The following is a 21387-nucleotide window of genomic DNA, read 5'->3' on the forward strand; positions in this document are numbered from 1 at the left end:
CACAGCTCTACTAATGTGGAATATGTTCAAGGTTGGAAGATGTAAAATGTATAAAGTACTGTATTAACATTAAACGTTTAATGTGTCCTGCAGAATTCTCTTTTTGTTCTTATTGGCCTTGTGTTAAGCAAACACAGTCTTCTCGTGTAGTTTAGGGGAAAAAAAACCTCCAACCCACATTTCCAAAAACATTACGGACAAAGAAAAAAGTCCTGTAAAAAAAAAAAACCCTTGAGAGATGGGCACTGGAGCCCGTCCTCTACCCACAGCCTACTTGCCCAAAGAAAAACAGGGGCAGAGAGAATGCCAGTGGTGCAGAACCACTTGGTGCCATCCAACCACACTATTTCTGCCTAAGCACAATTGCACTGCTCCGACATAAAACGTACACACACACACACACACACACACACACACACACACACACACACACACACACACACACACACACACACACACACACACACACACACACACACACACACACACACACACACACAGGCCCACACGCACACACACACAAATACACACACGTGCACACACGTGCGCAAACACACACAGGCACACACGCAAGCCCACATGGACACACATTCTCTCTCTCTCTCTCTCTCTCTCTCTCTCTCTCTCTCTCTCTCTCTCTCTCTCTCTCTCTCTCTCTCTCTCTCTCTCCCTCCGTGTAGCTCTGCTTATTCAGCAGCGTGGGGATGTGGTGCCACTCGACCCAGTACCCAGAACAACCCCTCCTCTACAAACGCTAATAAACCCAATGATGTAGCCACTAGCCAGCCTGGAAGACACACACACACACACACACACACACACACACACACACACACACACACACACACACACACACACGCACACACACACACACACACCTCTTTTCCCAGAAACAGTCCCCCAGTAAAATTAGCAATTAATCTACCGGGCTGCTTTCAATAGCAGAAAACAGAGCTAATCAGGAACGGGCTAATTCACAAAGCAGCAATTAATTTCCAATGCGGCCTGGTGCGGTTTCGCCATCAGCCAAACCCATAGCTTGACATGGAGTGTTTGAAACGTGATGCCAAGTTGGGTCGTGTGCTTTTTTTTCTTTCTTGTTCTTTTTTTTCGTCTTGTCTCCACAGTCACAAAACAAAATCCTTGTTGATTTCGTTTTTTTTTCCCTTGTGTTACGCACTGCTGACTGAAATGCTGTCGCTAAATCTTGTCATTTCTTTTCTTCTTTTCCTTTTCCTTTTCTTTCTTTCTTTCTTTCTTTCTTTCTTTCTTTCTTTCTTTCTTTCTTTCTTTCTTTCTTTTTTCTTTCTGTCTGTCTTTCCCCTTTCCGCTTTGATCCACTGCCCCACTGCAGGCCTGCCGCACCCCTTTGCCATCACGGTGTTTGAAGACAGCCTGTACTGGACCGACTGGCACACCAAGAGCATCAACAGCGCCAACAAGTTCACCGGCAAGAACCAGGAAATCATCCGCAACAAGCTGCACTTCCCCATGGACATACACACCCTGCACCCACAGAGGCAGCCGGCAGGTAGAGTACACACACACACACACACACACACACACACACACACACACACACACACACACACACACACACACACACACACACACACACACACACACACACACACACACACACACACACACACACTGCTCAGTGTGCCATCCCGCACATCACAACATTCTACGCCACATGAAAAAGAACACAGCAGTGTTATCAATCTGTCTATCTATGTCTTTATGCATGTTTTTCTGTCTCTCCCTCTCTCTCTCTCTCTCTCTCTCTCTCTCTCTCTCTCTCTCTCTCTCTCTCTCTCTCTCTCTCTCTCCCTCTCTCCCTCTCTCCCTCTGTCTATCTTTTTATTAATTCATGCGCATCCTCTCCAGGTGGCCAAAACCGCTGTGGGCCCGGCAATGGTGGCTGCAGTCACTTGTGTCTCCCTGGCAACAAGACTTACACCTGCCACTGCCCCACGGGCTTCAAGAAGACCGACAACTACAACTGTGCCCAGAGTGAGTTTCCAAATCACATCACTGCTCTGTTTTCTAGTGCATGAACTCAATTTGGGTGCAGTAATTTCAAAGAAAATGTAATGTTTTGTGCGTAATTTCATATTTGATTACATTGATTTTGATAATTACATTAAGACATTTTACTTTCTTGTATTCTTGTAAAATAGTAAATCTATTGTAAAATAATTTCTTGTAATATCATCAATAGCTTTAATATGCATAATGCTGTATAATAATACTGAGCTTGTAACTACTTATTTAACTCATGTAACTTATGTTACTTATGTAACTAAATATTTTGAGATGTACTGTGACTTTGCTGCTATGTTGTGTCTGCTGTGTTGCTATCATGAAATGACTCCATTGTTAGAAGACTGACAAGAGACCTTTGGTCTTTGATCAGGTCTTGACAAGTTCCTGCTTTTTGCCCGAAGGACGGACATCCGTCGGATCAGCTTTGACACCGAGGACAAGTCCGACGTGGTCATTAAGCTGGCCGACGTCCGCAACGCGGTGGCGCTGGACTGGGATGCCAGCGACGGGTATATCTACTGGACTGACGTCACCACAGACTCAATCAACCGAGCACTGTGGGACGGCTCCAAGCAGGAGGTCAGTCGGGGGGCCTAGAACTTAGTGGGCAGGCCTAGAACTTAGTGGGCACTGACGGACTTGGAAGAGCTGAGAAGAGAGGGTTTTTTTTGGTGGGAAATTTTTCGCTAGAAGACTTCATTGATCCCGAAAGAAATGAAGATGAAATTTAATGGAGGAAATTTAATAGGTTCGCTGACATATCTCCTCTAAGTTACCTACTTCTTACGGCTACAACACTGCAGAAGCAGACATCCCAGATTCAGAAAATAAAAGTCCTGTCACATTACCGGTATTTGTTGCTGCCGATTCACAGTACACCAGCTGATCCCTAGACTATCTAATTACTCAAATGACCTGTGTGTCGAGCATAGCAGAGGCAGATGGAAGACATGGCAGGACATTTATTTTCCCAATCCGGTTTGTGTTCTCCTACATGCTATTCCTTCCCAGTGGGGTACATCATAGCAACGTCACAGTAATTTTGTGAAATATCGCCACCTATTGTCCAAAAGCCTGCAATGCAATGTGTGTACCGCTGTCCTGTACCACCACCACCACATGTGTTTCTCCTGTAAGGTCTTGTATGCTATTGTATTAAAGAAGATGTATGGTGTGTCAGAGTGGTAATACTGTGTGATGAATTGGTCCATAGGTTGTGGTGGACACTAGCCTGGAGAGTCCCGCTGGTCTGGCCATTGACTGGGTGACACACAAACTCTACTGGACAGACGCAGGTAGGGACCACAACACACTGCTGCCACCACCACCACCACGTCTGTGTTTGAGCAATAAGTCGCTGACAAGTGGAAAGTAATGATCTCGTGCATTCTGTGTAATTACTGCTGGTACCCTGGAGCAATGTGACCCCCTGCACTGCTCTGCTCGCCTCATCTCGTCTCGTCTTGTCTCTTTTCTTCTCCTCCTCTCTCCTCTCTTCTTCTTCTTCTTCTCCTCCTCTCTCCTCTACATCTCCTCTCTTCCCCCCTTCTCTGCTAATGTGTCTCAGGCACAGACAGGATCGAGGTGTCCAACGCAGATGGCAGCATGCGCACGGTGCTAATTTGGGAGAATCTGGATCGCCCAAGGGACATCGTTGTGGATCCCATCGGAGGGTAAGGAAGGGAGGGAGGGAGGGACACAGAAAAAGAGCTGAAATGAGAAGGAAAAGTTGCTGGCACATGTGTTTTTTTTGACTGGGTAGCAAAGCATGTTTAAGACATTTTCTTTAAGTCATCAGGTTTTGAAGCAGGAGGGAGGGGTGGGGGGATTCACTTTACGGCCAATTAGGTTTCTAACACTGTGAAGGCTGTCTTGGACAAACATTAATCTAAAGAAGGGGGGAAAAAAGGCCCACAAGCATACTTGGAGCTAACAGTCCATGTAATGACTTGTTAATGCTTTACTGCAGACTGATGTACTGGACAGACTGGGGATCCAACCCTAAAATTGAGCGTGCGGGAATGGACGCTTCCAATCGAGTCGTCATCATCTCCACCAATCTGACGTGGCCCAATGGCCTGGCCATTGACTACCAGACGCAGAGACTGTACTGGGCCGACGCCGGCATGAAGACCATTGAGTATGGGAACTTTGATGGCTCTGACAGACAGGTAGGAATGCTTTTGAGATATTTCCTAATTATTGACTTTTCTTTATTTGTCTTTATTTTTGCAATTTGATATGTAATCCGTATGTTGGTATGTTTCCTGCATTTTGCTTCCTGCATTTTGCTTCAGTGAGAATCATGAGGTTGCCACTACTGTGTTGGCATAATATTTTTTAAGACCGTGTTCTATGGGGATTGTCAGCATTTCACAGTATGCACAGTACACTTTAAAAATGTTTTACTCTGTGCATCTGTAGATTTCCTCTGAATATCTAACAGTAGTTTCTGTATAGACTTCTGTTCCCTATCTGACAATAAAGACTTGCGTTGTCTTTCTGATTGCCATGCTCTTCCCTGTTTGGGTGAAATCCTCCATTGTGACCTTTTTCCTTCAGCTAATGCACTGTGTTTTTTTCCCTCGGCCCCACCACAGATCCTAATCAGCAGCCAGCTGCCGCACCCCTTCGGCCTGACCCTGCACGAGGACAAGATCTACTGGACCGACTGGCACTCCAAGAGCATCCAGAGCGCCGACAAGCTGACGGGCCTGGGCCGCGCCACCCTGGTGGAGAACCTGGAGAACCTCATGGACATACACATGTTCAACCGCCACCGCCAAGAAGGTGGGTCACACGTTGGGGAAACGTTTCGATGATCTTAAACCTCTCTTTGGTGATAACACTTGTAAAGTCCAATGTTGTTCATTTGGGACCTTCCTTGGGCAATACTAAGCTTTTGTTTTTTATGCTGGACATCGTCATGTTCCACCGCCACCGCATCGGAAGTTGGTCAGATGTTGAGAAGACGTTGGGGAAGTGTTAGGGGAATGTTATGATGGGGTTATTTTAGGCTTTTCTTGCCTTTATTGGATGGGATAGCTTGAGAGGAGACTGGAAAGAAATTGGAGTGTGATAGGGGAGGATCAGGAAATGAGCTCGGGTCACAATCAAACCACGGTCTCCGGTGTAACAGTCAGTGCCCCAACTGTTTGAGGCATGGCCGGAAATTTCATTGTAATGATCAAAATGGAAAGTCCAATATTTCACCGCCACCGCTCTGGAAGTTTGGCTAAAATTGGGGAATTATGGGGGTTGACATCATTCTGACAGTGTTGAACTTTAATTTAAAATGATGGAAATGTAGCCTACTGTATACGCTCCCCACCACCACCCAGCTGGTTGGAGAACTGTCGGGTAATTGGTCTGACAATGTTAAACTTTGACTTGAAATGTTAAAGTCGAACTCAACGTTTGAGTATATGGCCCACATGTTCCACAGTAATTGGTCTTCAGGTTAGGAAAGCAAATTGACAACGTTAAACTTGAATTTAATGAGTTATAACTCTACTGCTCTAAATTCAGCCCAATTTGGCAAAATGTTGAGGAAGGATTTGGACATTGAGACTGCATTGAGATTGCTTTTACGATATTGGTCCTCTATTTAAGTGTGGAAGTGGAAACTCAAATTTCTTGAGTGTGGTCCACATGCTTCCTCATGCATCAGGTTGATGAAGAATCATTGGGTCAGCGTTCTGACAAAGCGGCACCACAATGAAATGATGGGAATCTACAGCAATAACTCATTGTTCTAAATTTAGCCTGGACCACACACACAGAGTGGTGCTGTCTTGAAAGTTGGCCCACTACCAACCCATGCTACTAAGGATATGGTTTCTGTTATTGCACAAGCGCCTCGTGACGGCCTTTGTCTCAATCAATACTTCAGTATTTGAACGCAGTGTTCACTCATCATCTGAGATCCGCTTTTGTCCTGCCGGCTTATGGATTTGCGGTCCACATTGGATCGATTTCCTGCCTCTAATTGGGAGGTAACTGTCACTGTGGGCAAGAAGAGTGCTCTTCAGGGAAATAATGACTGCACACAACAGTTGTTCTGCACTTACATCACTTGACTATACTTAGGCTGCGGGGGCTGCCTTTGACAATGAAGGGCTGATTGTGTGTGTGTGGGCGTGTGTGTCGGACGGGGTATTTGTGTGGATGAATATTTTGGCCTCTTAGAATGATGGTGCACGGGAGCACGCCTGTGTGTATGTCTGTGTGTGTGTGTGTGTGTCTGTGTGTGTCTGTGTCTGTGTGTGTGTGTGTGTGTGTGTGTGTGTGTGTGTGTGTGTGTGTGTGTGTGTGTGTGTGTGTGTGTGTGTGTGTGTGTGTGTGTGTGTGTGTGTGTGTGTGTGTGTGTGTGTGTGTGTGTGTGTGTGTGTGTGTGTGTGCGTGTGCGTGTGCGTGTGTATGTGTGTGTCTTTGTATGCATGCATAGATCTGTACTTGCGTGCCTTCATATTTTAGCTGGTATAAGAGTGAAAGTGAGCGTGCGTATGCCTGTACTGTAGGTGTGCACTCCCATACTGTTCTCTAGTTTGAAGCAAACAATCAGGTGGTGGACATGTGTGAGCATACCGTATATATACACTCCTCAAGTGACCTCACTACCTCCTGGCTATGTCATGACAAGGAGCTGGAATAACATTACCCACCCCACCCCCCTCTCTCTCTCTTTCTCTCTTTCTTTCTCTCTCTCTCTCTCTCTCTCTCTCTCTCTCTCTCTCTCTCTCTCTCTCTCTCTCTCTCTCTCTCTCTCTCTCTCTCTCCCTCTCTCTCATTCAGTCTTTTCACTGGGGGGGGATTAGGGTCAGGAGTAAGCTGATCCTAGGCCTCAGATTGGGGGGAGTGTAGTTGAGACAGAGTCCTCCCTTAGGGGCCCCATACCATACGGTGCCGATCTCCATGATGTATGGGGGGGTCCCCCTTTTGGCTTTGTGGGGGCCCCTCTGGCCTTGCGGAGTTGTTGTGACATCCGTCTACCTCGGCCCTCCACGCAACCTCTTTCCACCGCTCTGCTCCTTGCCTCGCCTCCACTCCCTGCCTTCAGTAAGAGAAAGATCCTATTGTGACTGGGCTGAGTGGAGCTGGGCTATGTCCTATATACTGTATGGATGGATGGTTTGGTGCTGTTGTATTGGGTTGTTGGCTGTGGCTTTTAACCCATTTTAGCCTGATGACTCGTATATGTTGTTTGACCTTTGGTGCCTGGAGACACATACAGTATACGCTGCATTCAGGCTCTTGAGATTTTAGCTTTTTTAATAAAATGTATGTTCCAGCTGAATGAACATATTCTAATGCCTTAGGGTTTAATGCAACTTATTTCATGTTTTTATGTGCATCAGAGGCTAAGATATTTTGTTTTTTATAGGCTGAGGGCAACTTTCCCAACAAGGGCTTAAGCATTCAGCAGGCGTTTTTTGCAGGTGCTTTATGCATCAATGGGTTAAACAGAGGCCACTAATTCCACTGCTGTAAACAGAGACCCCAAAATGTAGGACTCCTTTGTGGCATGTTGTTTGCAACTCATTCGCTGGGCATCTTGTTGTATGTCTGTAAGTGCTGTTTAGTCATTTAGGGATTTTTTTGACAAATTGCCCGACGAGTCAAAAAAAGCTGTGAACAACAGTGCTTCCTTTTTGCTTACACTTTTGGCCCCTTTGACACTGCAGCAAGTGAAAGTCATCGCAAACGTCTTCATGTAATTGACCAAACTGTTTCCTTCTCTTCCCCTCTCCTCACCTGTGGTTGCAGTGCGGACGCCTTGTGCCATCAACAACGGAGGCTGTAGTCACCTGTGTCTCCTGGCCCCGCCCCCCAAGGGCTCCAGCTGTGCCTGCCCCACGGGCATCAACCTCCAGGTGGACGGCAAGACCTGCGCTCATGGTAAGATCTCAAAGTCAAGTCAAGTCAGCGTTTAGGCCGCTTTCCCACCAAGGCGGTGAAGCGTCGCGGGACGGAAGCCATTTTTACCGGCGGTGGCGAAAATACATGGAAACCTATCTGTCCTTTTACACCAACCGGCGGTAGTTGCGGTAGTTGAACAGGACTGCCCGCTCATGCCGACGCTGTCGGTGTGAAAGGCAGAGTAGAACACACCAGCCGAAACTCAGCAGAAATACCTCATTCGTCTCGCTTCCGTTCCACGACGCCTTGGTGTGGAGCTGGCCTTATTGTCAGTTTCTTCATATGCACAGGTCATACAAGGAAATTTAAATTACGTTTCTTTCTCTATATACCATGAAAGGACATAGACATACACAGGACTGATATTTACAGACTGACATCAAAGTGCAAGGCAGGACAGGTAACAGTGATGGACCAGTAACAGTAAAGTAATGAAGTAATAAATAATAACTGAGCATTTAACTTTGTATATAATACAAAGACAACAAAGAATGTAGTCCGATCACAGACCTACACGCAATACAGTAAGGAGCCTCCAAGTACTGATATTTTAGTATGATCAGAGACCTGTGCACTCATTTAATGCTTTACTCAGGTCAGAAAGCTGTGGACTCATGATGAGCTCTCAATATGGAGTCTATGGAGTATTAGTAGTAGTATTGTCTGATCAGAGACGTGTGCACATATTTGTGAATGAAAGTCATGATTACCATTTGTCGTGGAGATTGCACAGCACACCATAGCTCATGCAGCGAACGTCAGTGTCTGGATTCAGTTCCTTAGGGAATTCCCCAAGACTGTGGGGAATGGTAGACTTAAATATCATTGTCTAATCAGTCAGCAGACTCCTGTGGCACAACAACTCTGTGTTTCAACGTCCACAAGGGAATTACATTACAAGACTGACTAATAGTAGGAACCACAAAACAGCCTTGCTTCTTTTTTGAAAAAACAAATAGGTCCATGTGACCTATGGCGTGATTGTCAGTTGTGTCTGTACGCAGGGGCGCAGATAGCTTTTAAAATCTGGGGGGGACATTTTCACAACAAACCGTCCGTTGGGGGGGGGGTGTATTAGGCTATTATAATACCCTGATTATAATACACTGAATATCATTTTTTTTTATTGTTAGTCGCCTATTCATCTTCCGCTAAATAATTGTATTTGCTTTAGTAGCCTAGGTCTACTACATTAAAAAAAATAAATCTTGATTAAAAAATTAAAACATCACAAATGTTTAAACCGCTCCAGCTTCTACTCAGAATGTGCACGAGTCTCCCACCAAGACCCCGCCCCAGTGCGCGCTTCTAAACACCTCTCCCATCCCATCAGCAAGTGCTACTTTCCTAACCAATTCAAACTTTAAACAGGAGAACTGTGTCAACAAAGTTCACGTTGTATTAATGTAGGCCTACAGCAGGCTATGCAACAGTGTGTGATTTATGGCTGTAGTGGTTTTGCATGCAAACATAACTTGAGTCCAGGCGCGGTTTTGGGGCGTGTGATTGATATTGGTAGGCTATTAGAAACTGGGTAACCAAGTCAAACTAGGCAGCAAAGTTTATCTGGCCCATTGTTGGCCCGATCCTTTTTTCGCGAGTGATAACAGTCGGCCCGATTTTGGCTTTGTCCGCGGCCCAATAATGGTCCTATTACCGTATGCCGACAGTGTCGGCTCAGTGTTGGCTCAGTTACTGCATGAGACTGACAGTTATTTTCAGTGGCGGCAGAGTGTTGATTAGTTCAGTTATGAAGTGACAGTTATTTTCAGTGTTCTATGAAGTGTTGGCTGAGTCACGGTAACCAGTGTTCCAGCCGAGCCGACTCTCAGCCGACAGTGCCAACATTCTGCCAAGATCGGGCCGACTGTTCTTAACGGTTTTTGCTACCTAGATTAGACATTTTTGATAAAAGCGACTTAAATGGTGATTCTTGAGCTCTTCAGACAACCTCTCTGCCACTAGGCTACTCGTCATTTTTCTACCACGCTACGTGTCATATTGTATCCTTCAGTTCACTCCACCACTATGCAATCCACACGTTTGCGTTGTAATACCGCCGTTTAACAACAATCCACAGTAGCCTAAATGCATCCAACAGAATGGCACCACCGCAATCATCATTCCAAAAATCCGTAAAAAAGACATTAAGTCCGATGTTCACAGCATAGGCCTATAGGCTACAAAACAAGAGACCGACACGACAGCTACATGCGTTGGCTTTGATTGACAGCTGGCATGGCATTGCCCTAAACTGTCTTTTCACTCGAAAACAGGCCCACGACAGACAAAAACAAGGCCGACAGGCGGACAACAGATGCGTCCCTCTATGCCAGTTCCAACCTTTTTTCCCCCAAAAACGCCCCGCTGGCCTCCTCCTAACCTGTCAACGCCCACCCCCCTCTGAGGATGTGCTTTTTGTTTATTGGTCATAGCCTATTGCCCATGGAAACTCCAAATAATGTGGCAGGCAGTGAAATGACGAGACAAAGCTTTATATTTTGCAGTTTAGACTATAATAAGGTCATCATGCTTGGATTTGGAAAAGAAGCATCTAATTTCAAATTTCACATAGATCAAGTGGCTACATTACAAATTACCAGATATTATTAGTACTAGGTTATTTATCAACCTTTAGTAGGCTATCACGCCATTTCAGCGTCATGTGCATGTGGGAAAGAAACTAAACATGCCAAAATAGCCTAATAAATAAATAAAACCGTTTGGGTGAATCATGCGCTATGGGTTCACCCTTTGGATGCATTGTGCGCTTAATTGTCAATGCCAGCTTTTTACCGTCAAGGCACAAAGCAGTGAGCTTCAGTGGCAGAGTTTACCAAATTCATACGACTGCAAACCAATTACGAAGCAAAAGACGCGTTCTGTCCGGTGCTCTCTCTGAGTTCAAGGGAAAGCACCTGTGGGGTTCACGCGCCCGCCAGCAGAAAACGACTCTCCCTTGAAATATGCCCGAGAACATCAGTAACACAGCGTATGTGAAATGCAAATGGACCATCTGTCTACTAGTTCGAGAACACTGACTACTCACTGAAACGTAGTGGCAGAATGTTTGCAAACTCACGTTTAGAGGAAGAGCTGTAGCGCTGCTGGTCGCCTGTCAACTTATTATGGTTCCATGTCGTGGAGCGTTATGCAATGCTAACGCCCCTCTATCCGAGCACAAACATCTGTGTGAAATACTGCCTGCCGACTTCTAAATCGTTCATTTCCATTCTGATGAACCAAAATAGCTGCACAACGCGACACTATCAGCCGAAGTGTAGGCCTATCACAAGACCGTGAACATTAAGTGACACTCACAGTGGTGTTGGTGTGCTGTGGAGAAGGAACGAAGTTGACTACCACTGTCCAAACGCAAAACAATGCCGAAAATTGAATGCTCCCCTCAGTTGTCTCACAATGCAATCAGCTTATTGCCTGATTATCATAGACTTGCAATCGAGATTCGCCGAAGGTGTTGCGTCACTAGGAGGGCGCAGCCTGGCTAATCAGCTTAGCCTTGCCGGTTTGGTTTTGACACGCATTCGCTCCAGGCCAAAATGGCTCTCTGCCTCCGCCTTGTGGACACAGGAGGAACAATTGAAGGAATGCGTTTCAGACAGCGTTTCAGACAAGACAGCGTTTCAGACAAGGAATGCGTTTCAGACGGACGGACGGGCGGACAGCGGACGGACAGACCCTCTTATAGAGATGCTGGGACGCATCTAATAAAACCCCCTTCTGAACAATTAATATCTGTTAACTTCAGCAACTACAAACAGCGTCACAGCGGATATGAACCCATAGTGACCTTACCTTAAGACGTTGTCTTGAAAGCAGCTAAATCCCAATTTTTAATCCATGCGTTTCCACCACCATCGTTCACGTTCCACAGTTTTTGTAATCCACATCACAGTTAGCAAGAAAGGGACTGTCTTCGACATTAACTTTAATAACAAAAGCAACTGGTCTGAGCCACAAATATAATGTAGCCTAAATATGACGCCTGCTCTTCTCCACTTCCTGAATCTAGCCCTGTCAAAAGCCAATCACCGTGAGAAGCAAAAAGCTTATGGCGCTTCAAATCTGGGACTTCAGTGGCTGTTAGCCAATGAAAAAATAGGTTTACTGCCATTAACTTCAATTCATTTGCTTAATTCTGCAATACCTCACCACACCATCGCAAGCATAGAGATTCTATGTCGCTACCTGGTGTCACTGTTGAGTCAGCTGACACAGTGAGCTGACAGAGCCGTTTATAGAGTGTAATGCCGTTTTTTGCCACATATGAAAGTGAATGGTCCAGGGAGGCGCTATTTCGCACATTGCAAAATGCAAAGGCAGAAATCAGATATTTTCTCTATAAAAGTGAGGGGGACGGGTCCACGTGAATGAAAATCTGGGTACGTCATGTCCCCCCCGCTATCTGCGCCCATGTCTGTACGTATCTCCAGAGAGGAGCACAGTCAGGGCGGGCAGTGTGGCTTTCCATATAAGCCTTGCCACCTCATTGCCTCCCTGTGCTGACAGAGTGCAGGAAGCCCCTTTGAAATACTAGCCTCGTGCATTCTTACTGGATCCACCAGGGTTAACACGAGGCCCCATATACCCCCCCCCCACCCCCCAACCCCCCCCCCCCCCCCCCCCGCCCCCCCCCCCCCCCCCCCCACCCCCACCCCCAGATCTGCCAGGGTTAACGAATGATCATGGCCAACCCTTTGATGTCCCCATCGTCTCCTCCACCTGAATAGCAACACCCATCCTTCAGTTGTTAGTTACTGACTTATGTTGTGTCTGAACTGGAGAAGCAGCATGGATTTTGTAACAATGGAGCGCGATGACATATTCAGGAGCAAAATCAGAAATATGCCTTTTTAGTCAGTTATTATTAAAGCAAAACAGGTTGCCCTTTCAAATGTTTTGATAAAATCCTGGCTATGAGACTGTTGATATGCAATGTAGTTGTGCGCAGTGTGTCAGTATGTTAGATGTGTTTCGGAGAAAAAGGAAGCGTAAAGTTACTGTATACAGTCATTTTTGGGTTTCTTTCGTCAGTTTAAATAATGTGCTAATATATCTCAGTCACTGGTCCCCTGTGCTCCTCCAATTTTAAAAGGATGCTCAGTCAAACAAAATCGCAAATGACTTCTTCATCCAGGGGGAACGGTTATAAATGCGCACCGGTTGGGGCGGCTGATGCTGATGCAGTGTTCCCATTGGTCCTCTTTACATTACAGGCATGAGCAGCTTCCTGATCTTTGCGCGGCGCACCGACATCCGCATGGTGTCGCTGGACATCCCGTACTATGCTGACGTGGTGCTGGCCGTCAACGGCTCCATGAAGAACACCATCGCCATCGGAGTCGACCCCAAAGAGGGTACGTAACGTGTGATCCAGATACAAAAATAGTTTTAAGGAGCTTATGGCTCTGAAGAGAAGAGCAAAGAAGTTCTTAAATAACGATAGCCTCTTCTGTGGTGCAGGTAAAGCGTACTGGTTTTAAGGCAGTTTTATGTAGTAATAGTAGAAGCCTGTATGGTGTGACACTATTGCTATCGGAATCGACCACAAAGAGGGCACATACATGTGACCCATATACTGTGTACAAAAATAGTTTTAAACAGGCAAGTTGAAGCTACAGTGATCAATATGAGTGATAAGTATGAGCAGAGTTTTGAAAAAGAGTTGTGATTGAGAGTATGCACCTATCCAACCCTTTGCAGGAGCTGTGTAAAAAAAACACAGATAATATGAAAAAAGTATACCTGCACACTGCCACTGCTCACAGTGATTTTATTCAATAAACAATGTTTTGACTGCCAGCCTCACTGGTAGCATAAGCGGCCATGTGCAGTTAGAAGTACCTTCTTGTATTTTCTGAAATAAAGCTGCTTCTTCTATTGCCTCGTGTTGCAGGTGAAGGTGCTCTAAAAAGTACTTTCATGCATTCAGGCTGTAATACTGCAGCGTCTAAATTGTTGCCAGTCAAAATGTGACCCAAATACACCAAAATAGTTTATAAGCAGCTAACCTGATTGTAGAAATGAGTAGTTTTCTTTGGGGAAAAAAATGTTGCCTCTTCACTTGCCTTGCATTGGGGGTAAAGTGAACCGGTCTGGGACATAGTTTCATGCAGTCAGGATGTTATAGTCGAAGTCTTTATTTGAAGTACAGTGAGAAGTCATAGTCATAGTGTTGGTTGCAGAGATGAGAAGAGTTCTTGCAAGGTGTTACATTTCTCCATTGCTTTGTGTTGCAGGTAAAGTGTACTGGTCTGATAGCACACTGAAGAAAATAAGCAGAGCAAACATCAACGCCACAGGGCATGAAGACATCATTTCAACTGGTGAGACACAGACAAACAAAAAAACTCCCCCTTGAAAAAATGTTTTTACTTGATCTAATTGTGTTACTGTATATTTGTCATGGTGTAATGACAGTAATGCACATTTACTGTTGCCTGAAAGCAGTTTAGTGGTAAAAAATAAATAAATAAATAAATAAATAAATAAAACCTGATAGATAATTGTACAGGCACACAAGGGGGTGGGGGAGGATAATGAGGGCGAGTGTGGTTTTTGTGCACTCTTAATCTAAACAAATGATGTGGCCCTCCCAGCCTCTCTGTCACTTGCAGCCTGGCTAAGTGGAATAAAGCAGCCGTAATGGTGATGAATGCTCTGCACTGTCTGACGGGAGTCTTTCGCTCTTTCCTCTGTCCTCCTCTCTCCTCTGCCTTTTCTCCTCTCTCATCCTCTCTCCATTTTGCCTTTTCGTCTCTCTCTTCCTCTCCCCACTTTCCTTTTCTCTTTCTCTCCACTTTCTATCCCTCCTCTCTCCTCTCCTCTCCTCTCCTCTCCTCTCCTCTCCGCTGCTCTCCTCTCTTATCGTCTCCCTTTCCTCTCTCGTCTTTCCTTTTCTCCTCTTTTATCTTCTCCCTTCCTTCTCTCCTCTCCTCTCCAATCTTCTCTCCTCTCTCCTCTTTCCTCCTTTCTTCCCCTCTCTCCTCTCTCTTCTTTTCTCTTTCCTCCTCTCCTCCCCTGCTCTCTTCTCTAACCGTCTCCCTTCCCCCTCTCTTCTCTCTCCTACTCTCCTCCTCTCCTCTCAGGCCTCATGACAACAGACGGGCTGGCGGTGGACTCCCTGGGACGCAAGATCTACTGGACAGACACCGGCACCAATCGCATCGAGGCGGCTAATTTGGACGGGTCCATGCGCAAAGTCCTGGTGTGGCAGAGCCTGGACAGCCCGCGTGCCATCGCTCTCTACCATGAGATGGGGTGAGCTTCCTTTAACTAACCAACTACACCTGCCTCCCTCCGCACACCCTTAGCACTGTCACCCTGTCGCATTGTTTCAAATCCATGACGTGAAGTGAGCTGCTTCCAGCCTTCTGTACCTGTGAAAAGCTGCAGTATCATTGGGAAGCGGCCTCAGAAAGCGCTGTATTTCTTGCACATGCATTATGTATGAGGTCCTAATTGCCAGATGTATGACAATGGTCTCAACTTACTCCCCTTCCTCCTTCTTTCTTTCTTTTTTTCTTCCTTTCTTTCTTTCTTTCTTTCTTTCTGTATGTCTGCCTGTCTCTCTCTCTCTCTCTCTCACTCTCTCTCTCTCCATCTCCATCTCTCTCTCTCTCTCTCTCTCTCTCTCTCTCTCTCTCTCGCTCTCTTTCTCTCTCTTTCTCTCTCTATCTCCAGGTACATGTACTGGACCGACTGGGGGGAGCACGCTAAGCTGGAGCGCTCTGGCATGGATGGCTCTGACCGCGCCGTCCTCATCAGTAATAACCTGGGCTGGCCCAATGGCCTGGCCATAGACAAGGCTGGCTCGCAACTCCTCTGGGCAGACGCTCACACAGAGGTAAGGCAGCAACACAGCTGTATAGTTGTGTGTGCGTGTGTGTGCGTGTGCGTGTGTGTGTGTGCGCGTGTGTGTGCGTGTGCGTGTGCGTGTGCGCGTGCGTGGTGCGTGTGCGTGTGCGTGTGCGTGCAGGCACATGTACACTGTAAGGGTCTGACATACGGTTGTCTGGAAAACTCCTGTCACCGAAATGATTCCGATAGAAATGGGGCCCGTGTGTGTGTGTGTGTGTGTGTGTGTGTGTGTGTGTGTGTGTGTGTGTGTGTGTGTGTGTGTGTGTGTGTGTGTGTGTGTGTGTGTGTGTGTGTGTGTGTGTGTGTGCGCGCGTGCGTGCGCGCGCGCGCGCGCGCGCGCGCGCGCGCGTGCGTGCGTGCGTGCGTGCGTGCGTGCGTGCGTGCGTGCGTGTGTGTGTGTCAATCTGTTCGTTGTTATGGTGTGTGTGTGCGTGTGTATATGTGTGTGTGCGTGTGAGAGACAGAGACAGAGACAGAGACAGAGAGAGAGAGAGAGAGAGAGAGAGAGAGAGAGAGAGAGAGAGAGATATGATTCCAGCAGAAATGGATTCTGTTCCACTACTCCCGACTGCATGGTAATGATAATTAGAACCAGTCGAGACCTCACTCAACCCTGCTCAAGTAGCAGGAGTGCCGTATGGAACCAGGCAGAGGAGGCTGGAGTCCCCTACGACACACATGACATGTACATAAAGTAGCAGGACTATCATATACTATGGAACCAGGCAGAGGAGACTGGAGTCCCATACGACACACATGACATGTACATAAAGTAGCAGGACTATCATATACTATGGAACTAGGCAGAGGAGACTGGAGTCCCATACGACACACATGTGCATAAAGTAGCAGGACCATCATATACTATGGAACCAGGCAGAGGAGACTGGAGTCCCATACGACACACATGTACATAAAGTAGCAGGACTATCATATACTATGGAACCAGGCAGAGGAGACTGGAGTCCCATAACACACACATGTACATAAAGTAGCAGGAATGCTGTACTGTATGGTTGTAGGCAGAGAAGACTGGAGTTCTGAAGGCCGGGGACATATTTCTCCACCCAGAGACAGGGAGGTTGCGGCACTACAAAAAGATATTAAAAGAATAACACCAACAAAAACAAAGCAGATAAAAGTGCTGGGAAATAAGAAATACAAGGATAGACAAGAAGAAGGCTCAGAAACGTTGGATGTCCTAACCCACTATCCCTACCTCAGTATTTCCACACCATTGCACATTCCCACAGTGTGTATTTCTCTCTGCAGTAGATTCACCTCTTTACGTGCTAATGTTACATGTTAGAACATTGTACACGCACTTGCACTGCAAGCCTTGCATGCTGTTCAAACTGTACTCTTCTTAAGCAAATATGAAAAGTTCACATGCAAAGTGCTGTCACACCAGAAAACAGTCCTTTTTGTATCAAAACTGTTATAACTTATAGTTATATACCCATCTCAGTGTTAAACGGATATCAAATGTACATGTAGTATATGAAACTCATGTTCCTACTCCACCTCTGTGTGTCTCCTCTTGCAGCGTATTGAGGTGGCGGACCTGAACGGGTTGAACAGGCGCATCCTGGTGTCTCCGGTGCAGCACCCGTACGGCCTGACACTGCTGGGCCCGCACATCTACTGGACTGACTGGCAGAGCCGCAGCATCCAGCGCGCCGACAAGACCTCCGGCGCCAACACCATCACCGTGCGCTCCAACCTGCCCGGGCTCATGGACATCCAGGCCGTGGACCGCGAGAGGCCCCTGGGTGAGTGGACTCTCCATCAGTTGATATATCTACATTATGCTCAGTGTCCCTGGATTAAGTACATGCATGTAATTCACGGCCAATGATATGGCAACACTGAGGAGACAAATATAGGGGAATTGACCATGGACATGGAACTCAGAAACTTAAGAAAATAAAATTGGTATTTCAGTATATGGGTGATGATGGGGGGTTTTCTGGCTCTTTTTTATTCTACTTATTTATTATACTTTATTCTACTATTATTATACGGCGTGTTCTTTTTGATCTGCTTTTATTTTCAGTTTTTCTCTATTGTTTACACACAATGTCTGGAATCATGTCTGGAATTCTCAAAACTCACAAATACTACACACAAATTCAAAAACTTACACACAACGGGCAAAACACCTTCTTCTGTGAGAAGCGAAAAGCTGTAAGATAGCCTGGAATGGATGTAGTGTATAAATGGACATACAGTCAATTCCGAAAGTATTCACAGCGCTTCACTTTTTTTTATTATCTTATTTTATCTTATTTTTATCTTTATTTTATTATCTTACAGCCTTATTCCAAATGCTACAAATGAATCTCTGTTTTCAAATTCCTACACAAATTATTCCATTATGACCATGTGAAAAACAAGTTGTCTTGACAGGTTTGAAAATTTATAAAAATAAAAAACAAAGAAATCATTTTTACAAAAGTATTCACAGCCTTTGCTTAATACTTTGTAGAACCACCTTTGGCAGCAACTACATTCATTTTTTTCATTTCGAAATGAAAAGGGATTAAAAGGGAGGTCATCGGTGTGAATACTTTCCGGATTGACTGTAGGTTAGACTGAACACATCACAACACTGCCACCTTGGGGCGAAACTGTGCTCTGTCTCCCTTTTTACTTTTTTTTTACCCTTCCCTCTTCCTTCCATCGTTCTGCAATTCTTACTTTTGCGAGACCGCTTGGCTGGGCCCATGGAATTCTGTCTTGTAATTTGACTGAGACATTAAGCATGACCACAGGAGCAATCTGAGGACAGTGTTCTGCCCCGCGTCTCATTTCCTCTCTACAGAAACCCCAGTGTCCCCTGAGAGTTTAACCTCCAGTGCAGCAGCACACACAGCAGTCCTCTCCTCCCCTTCTCTCTTCTCCCTTCCTCCTTCCCTCCTCTCTCTACCACTCTGCAAACCGCTTTTGACCTGGTCTTCCAACAAACCTCTCTTCCCCCGGCCACACAGAGACACGCATGTGAACACACACACATACACACACACACACACAAACACACACACAAGCAAATGCACACACATGCCTACATGCGCGCGCGCACACACACACACACACACACACACACACACACACACACACACACACACACACACACACACACACACACACACACACACACACACACACACACACACACACACACACACACACACACACACACACACACACACACAGGAACGTGTTACAGCCATGTCCATAAAATCATGTTCCTGTCATCTTAATAAGCAGAGTGCATTTTACGGGTCGTGTGTCCTAGCACTGACACACACACGCACTGACACACACACACACACACACACACACACACACACACACACACACACACACACACACACACACACACACACACACACACACACACACACACACACACACACACACACACACGATGGGTCGCTAGTGCTTGCACTGGGCCACTTTTCCGGCACATCTCCAAGTGCCGCCCGCCCTTGTATGGGCCTCCATGGCAGCACAGTGGAACATGGTGGAGGGGACAAATTGGTTCTGTTTGGCCGTGGGCCCGTCGGCATGGCTTGTTAGTAATAAGTCACATGCTGATGGGGTGAGAGGGAGGAGAGGAGAAGAGAAGAGAAGAGGAGGGGATGCTAGATTATTGTCATTGTGGTCTTACACAGGGCATGCTGTGTTTCAAATTAGACGCTGCCCCCCCCCCCCCCCCCTCCTCTTCCTTCTCCAATTTTTCTCTATTTTTCTCTCCCGCTCTTAGTTGAGATCTGACTGCCAAGAGAAGAGAGCTGTATAATCAGAAGAGTAGTAGAGGATTGTCTGGAAACAATTTTTATGTCTCTTTCCCACACCAGAATTTACTCATTTTCTCTCATTTTACTCTTGCCCCTTCTCTGTCTTTCTTTCACACATACCACACACACTCTTTCTCTGTCTCTCTCTCTCTGTCATCTCCATTTAATCCATTGAAATAAACTTCTCGGGAAAACAATGTGCCTCTATATCGCATGTCACTGTGACCCACAAGTAGTGAGTTCACATTGGAGGCACATGGCTGTTTGTACAGTGTCCTACATTGTCAAGCGTCATTATTTTGTTAAACGAGGGAAGCACTTTAGTCCTTACTCAATTTAAAGTGAATTTACAAGGCGGTCGTCTGTGCGGCCGGCATGTATGGAAATATTGCAGGCGGAGTAATTGCTCTGCGCCATATGTTTTTTTACCGATTTGGGGTTTTGCGTTAACATACAGCTTCTCATTATTACCTCATTACGATTACTTAGCGTCTCACCACTGTCCCAGACTCTGAGGATCATCTGGGTCTGATATGATTACACTTAGTTTCCATTATTATCCCGCCATGTTTACATACTGTACTGGGTCACCCTCCCCCATCTTCCCATACTGTACGTACTGTATGTTCACTCAGTTTTTTTTTCTTCTACCAGTTTGAGGCTTTAACAAACAGCACTCCTCCCAATACACTCAGAAGAATGATGGCATATTTATTTTCCTTTTGTTTTATATTTTAAAATGCGTACTATGCTTTCCTCAGGCAGGAGACATTGCATTTCTGTTTTTCTTTCGCCATTTTTGTCACGCACGACACAGACCATTTATCGTTTGGTTGGTCTGTTCATCGATCGAAAACCAATTCACTTTTTGGAGGGTTTTCTCATGACACATCGAATTAAATATGTAACTTTGTAACATGCTCTGCACTACCTCATACTGATGCAATGTCCTGATTTACCATTATTTGTTTGGATACATTCTGTAAAACATTAATTAACATTAAACATTAAAATAGTTAATATCGCGCCCCTAGCCAGCCTGATGTGGGGGCGGACCGTGTGCATGAATAGGTTAACTGATTTTTGTAGGCTTCAACAAGTGCGGCCGGAGGAACGGCGGCTGCTCCCACCTCTGCCTGCCGCGGCCCAACGGCACCTCGTGCGCCTGTCCCACGGGCATCCTTCTGAAGCCGGACGGCCGCTCCTGCGAGAACAGCCCCGAGACTTACCTGCTCTTCTCCAACCGCGTCAGCGTGCGCCGCATCTCACTGGACACCAGTGACCACACCGACGTCCACGTCCCCGTGCCCGAGCTGCACAACGTTATCTCGCTCGACTACGACAGCGTGGAGATGAAGCTGTACTATACCGACGTCTCCCTCGACGTCATCAGGTGAGCTTGCCATCCTTGACTTACTCTCCACAAGGTATACTTGGAAAATAAGGAATAACAGACAGAAATGCAGATAATGAAATTAATTATTTTTAAGATCCAATATTTGACTAGGTTTAGACAGTGGAGGGCAAACTCTATTGCACCCTTGTCTTAACGTCCTTAACGGTGGGGTGGGCAGATTTAGGATGAATACACAGACATCTTGTACCACCCGTTCAAGATACAACAGATGATTTTTATTTCATGTTACATCTACCGTATATAAAGGACCTCTACTCTGACTCCCTGAGTTGGCCTCGTACAGAAGCATCATGTTTTCTATGTTGATTTTTTCACCCC

The 21387-nt window shown here is 46.0% G+C and overlaps 1 protein-coding gene across 3 annotated transcripts in view; it reads left to right on the forward strand.

Moving 5' to 3' along the window:
- The window catches only part of lrp4 (low density lipoprotein receptor-related protein 4), a 195306-nt gene that overhangs the window by 160494 nt on the left and 13425 nt on the right, over nt 1-21387 (forward strand). For all 3 annotated transcript variants that reach the window (XM_063188437.1, XM_063188438.1, XM_063188439.1), the window contains exons 15-28: nt 1355-1531; nt 1891-2016; nt 2420-2628; nt 3263-3344; nt 3617-3722; nt 4019-4220; nt 4650-4839; nt 7816-7947; nt 13206-13346; nt 14229-14315; nt 15078-15249; nt 15673-15835; nt 17396-17621; nt 20742-21045. In XM_063188437.1, the coding sequence (XP_063044507.1) occupies nt 1355-1531; nt 1891-2016; nt 2420-2628; nt 3263-3344; nt 3617-3722; nt 4019-4220; nt 4650-4839; nt 7816-7947; nt 13206-13346; nt 14229-14315; nt 15078-15249; nt 15673-15835; nt 17396-17621; nt 20742-21045 (2317 nt within the window). The remainder of the gene's footprint in view (nt 1-1354; nt 1532-1890; nt 2017-2419; nt 2629-3262; nt 3345-3616; nt 3723-4018; nt 4221-4649; nt 4840-7815; nt 7948-13205; nt 13347-14228; nt 14316-15077; nt 15250-15672; nt 15836-17395; nt 17622-20741; nt 21046-21387) is intronic.

Source organism: Engraulis encrasicolus, chromosome 22 (assembly GCF_034702125.1).
Source record: "Engraulis encrasicolus isolate BLACKSEA-1 chromosome 22, IST_EnEncr_1.0, whole genome shotgun sequence".
Taxonomy (NCBI): domain Eukaryota; kingdom Metazoa; phylum Chordata; class Actinopteri; order Clupeiformes; family Engraulidae; genus Engraulis; species Engraulis encrasicolus.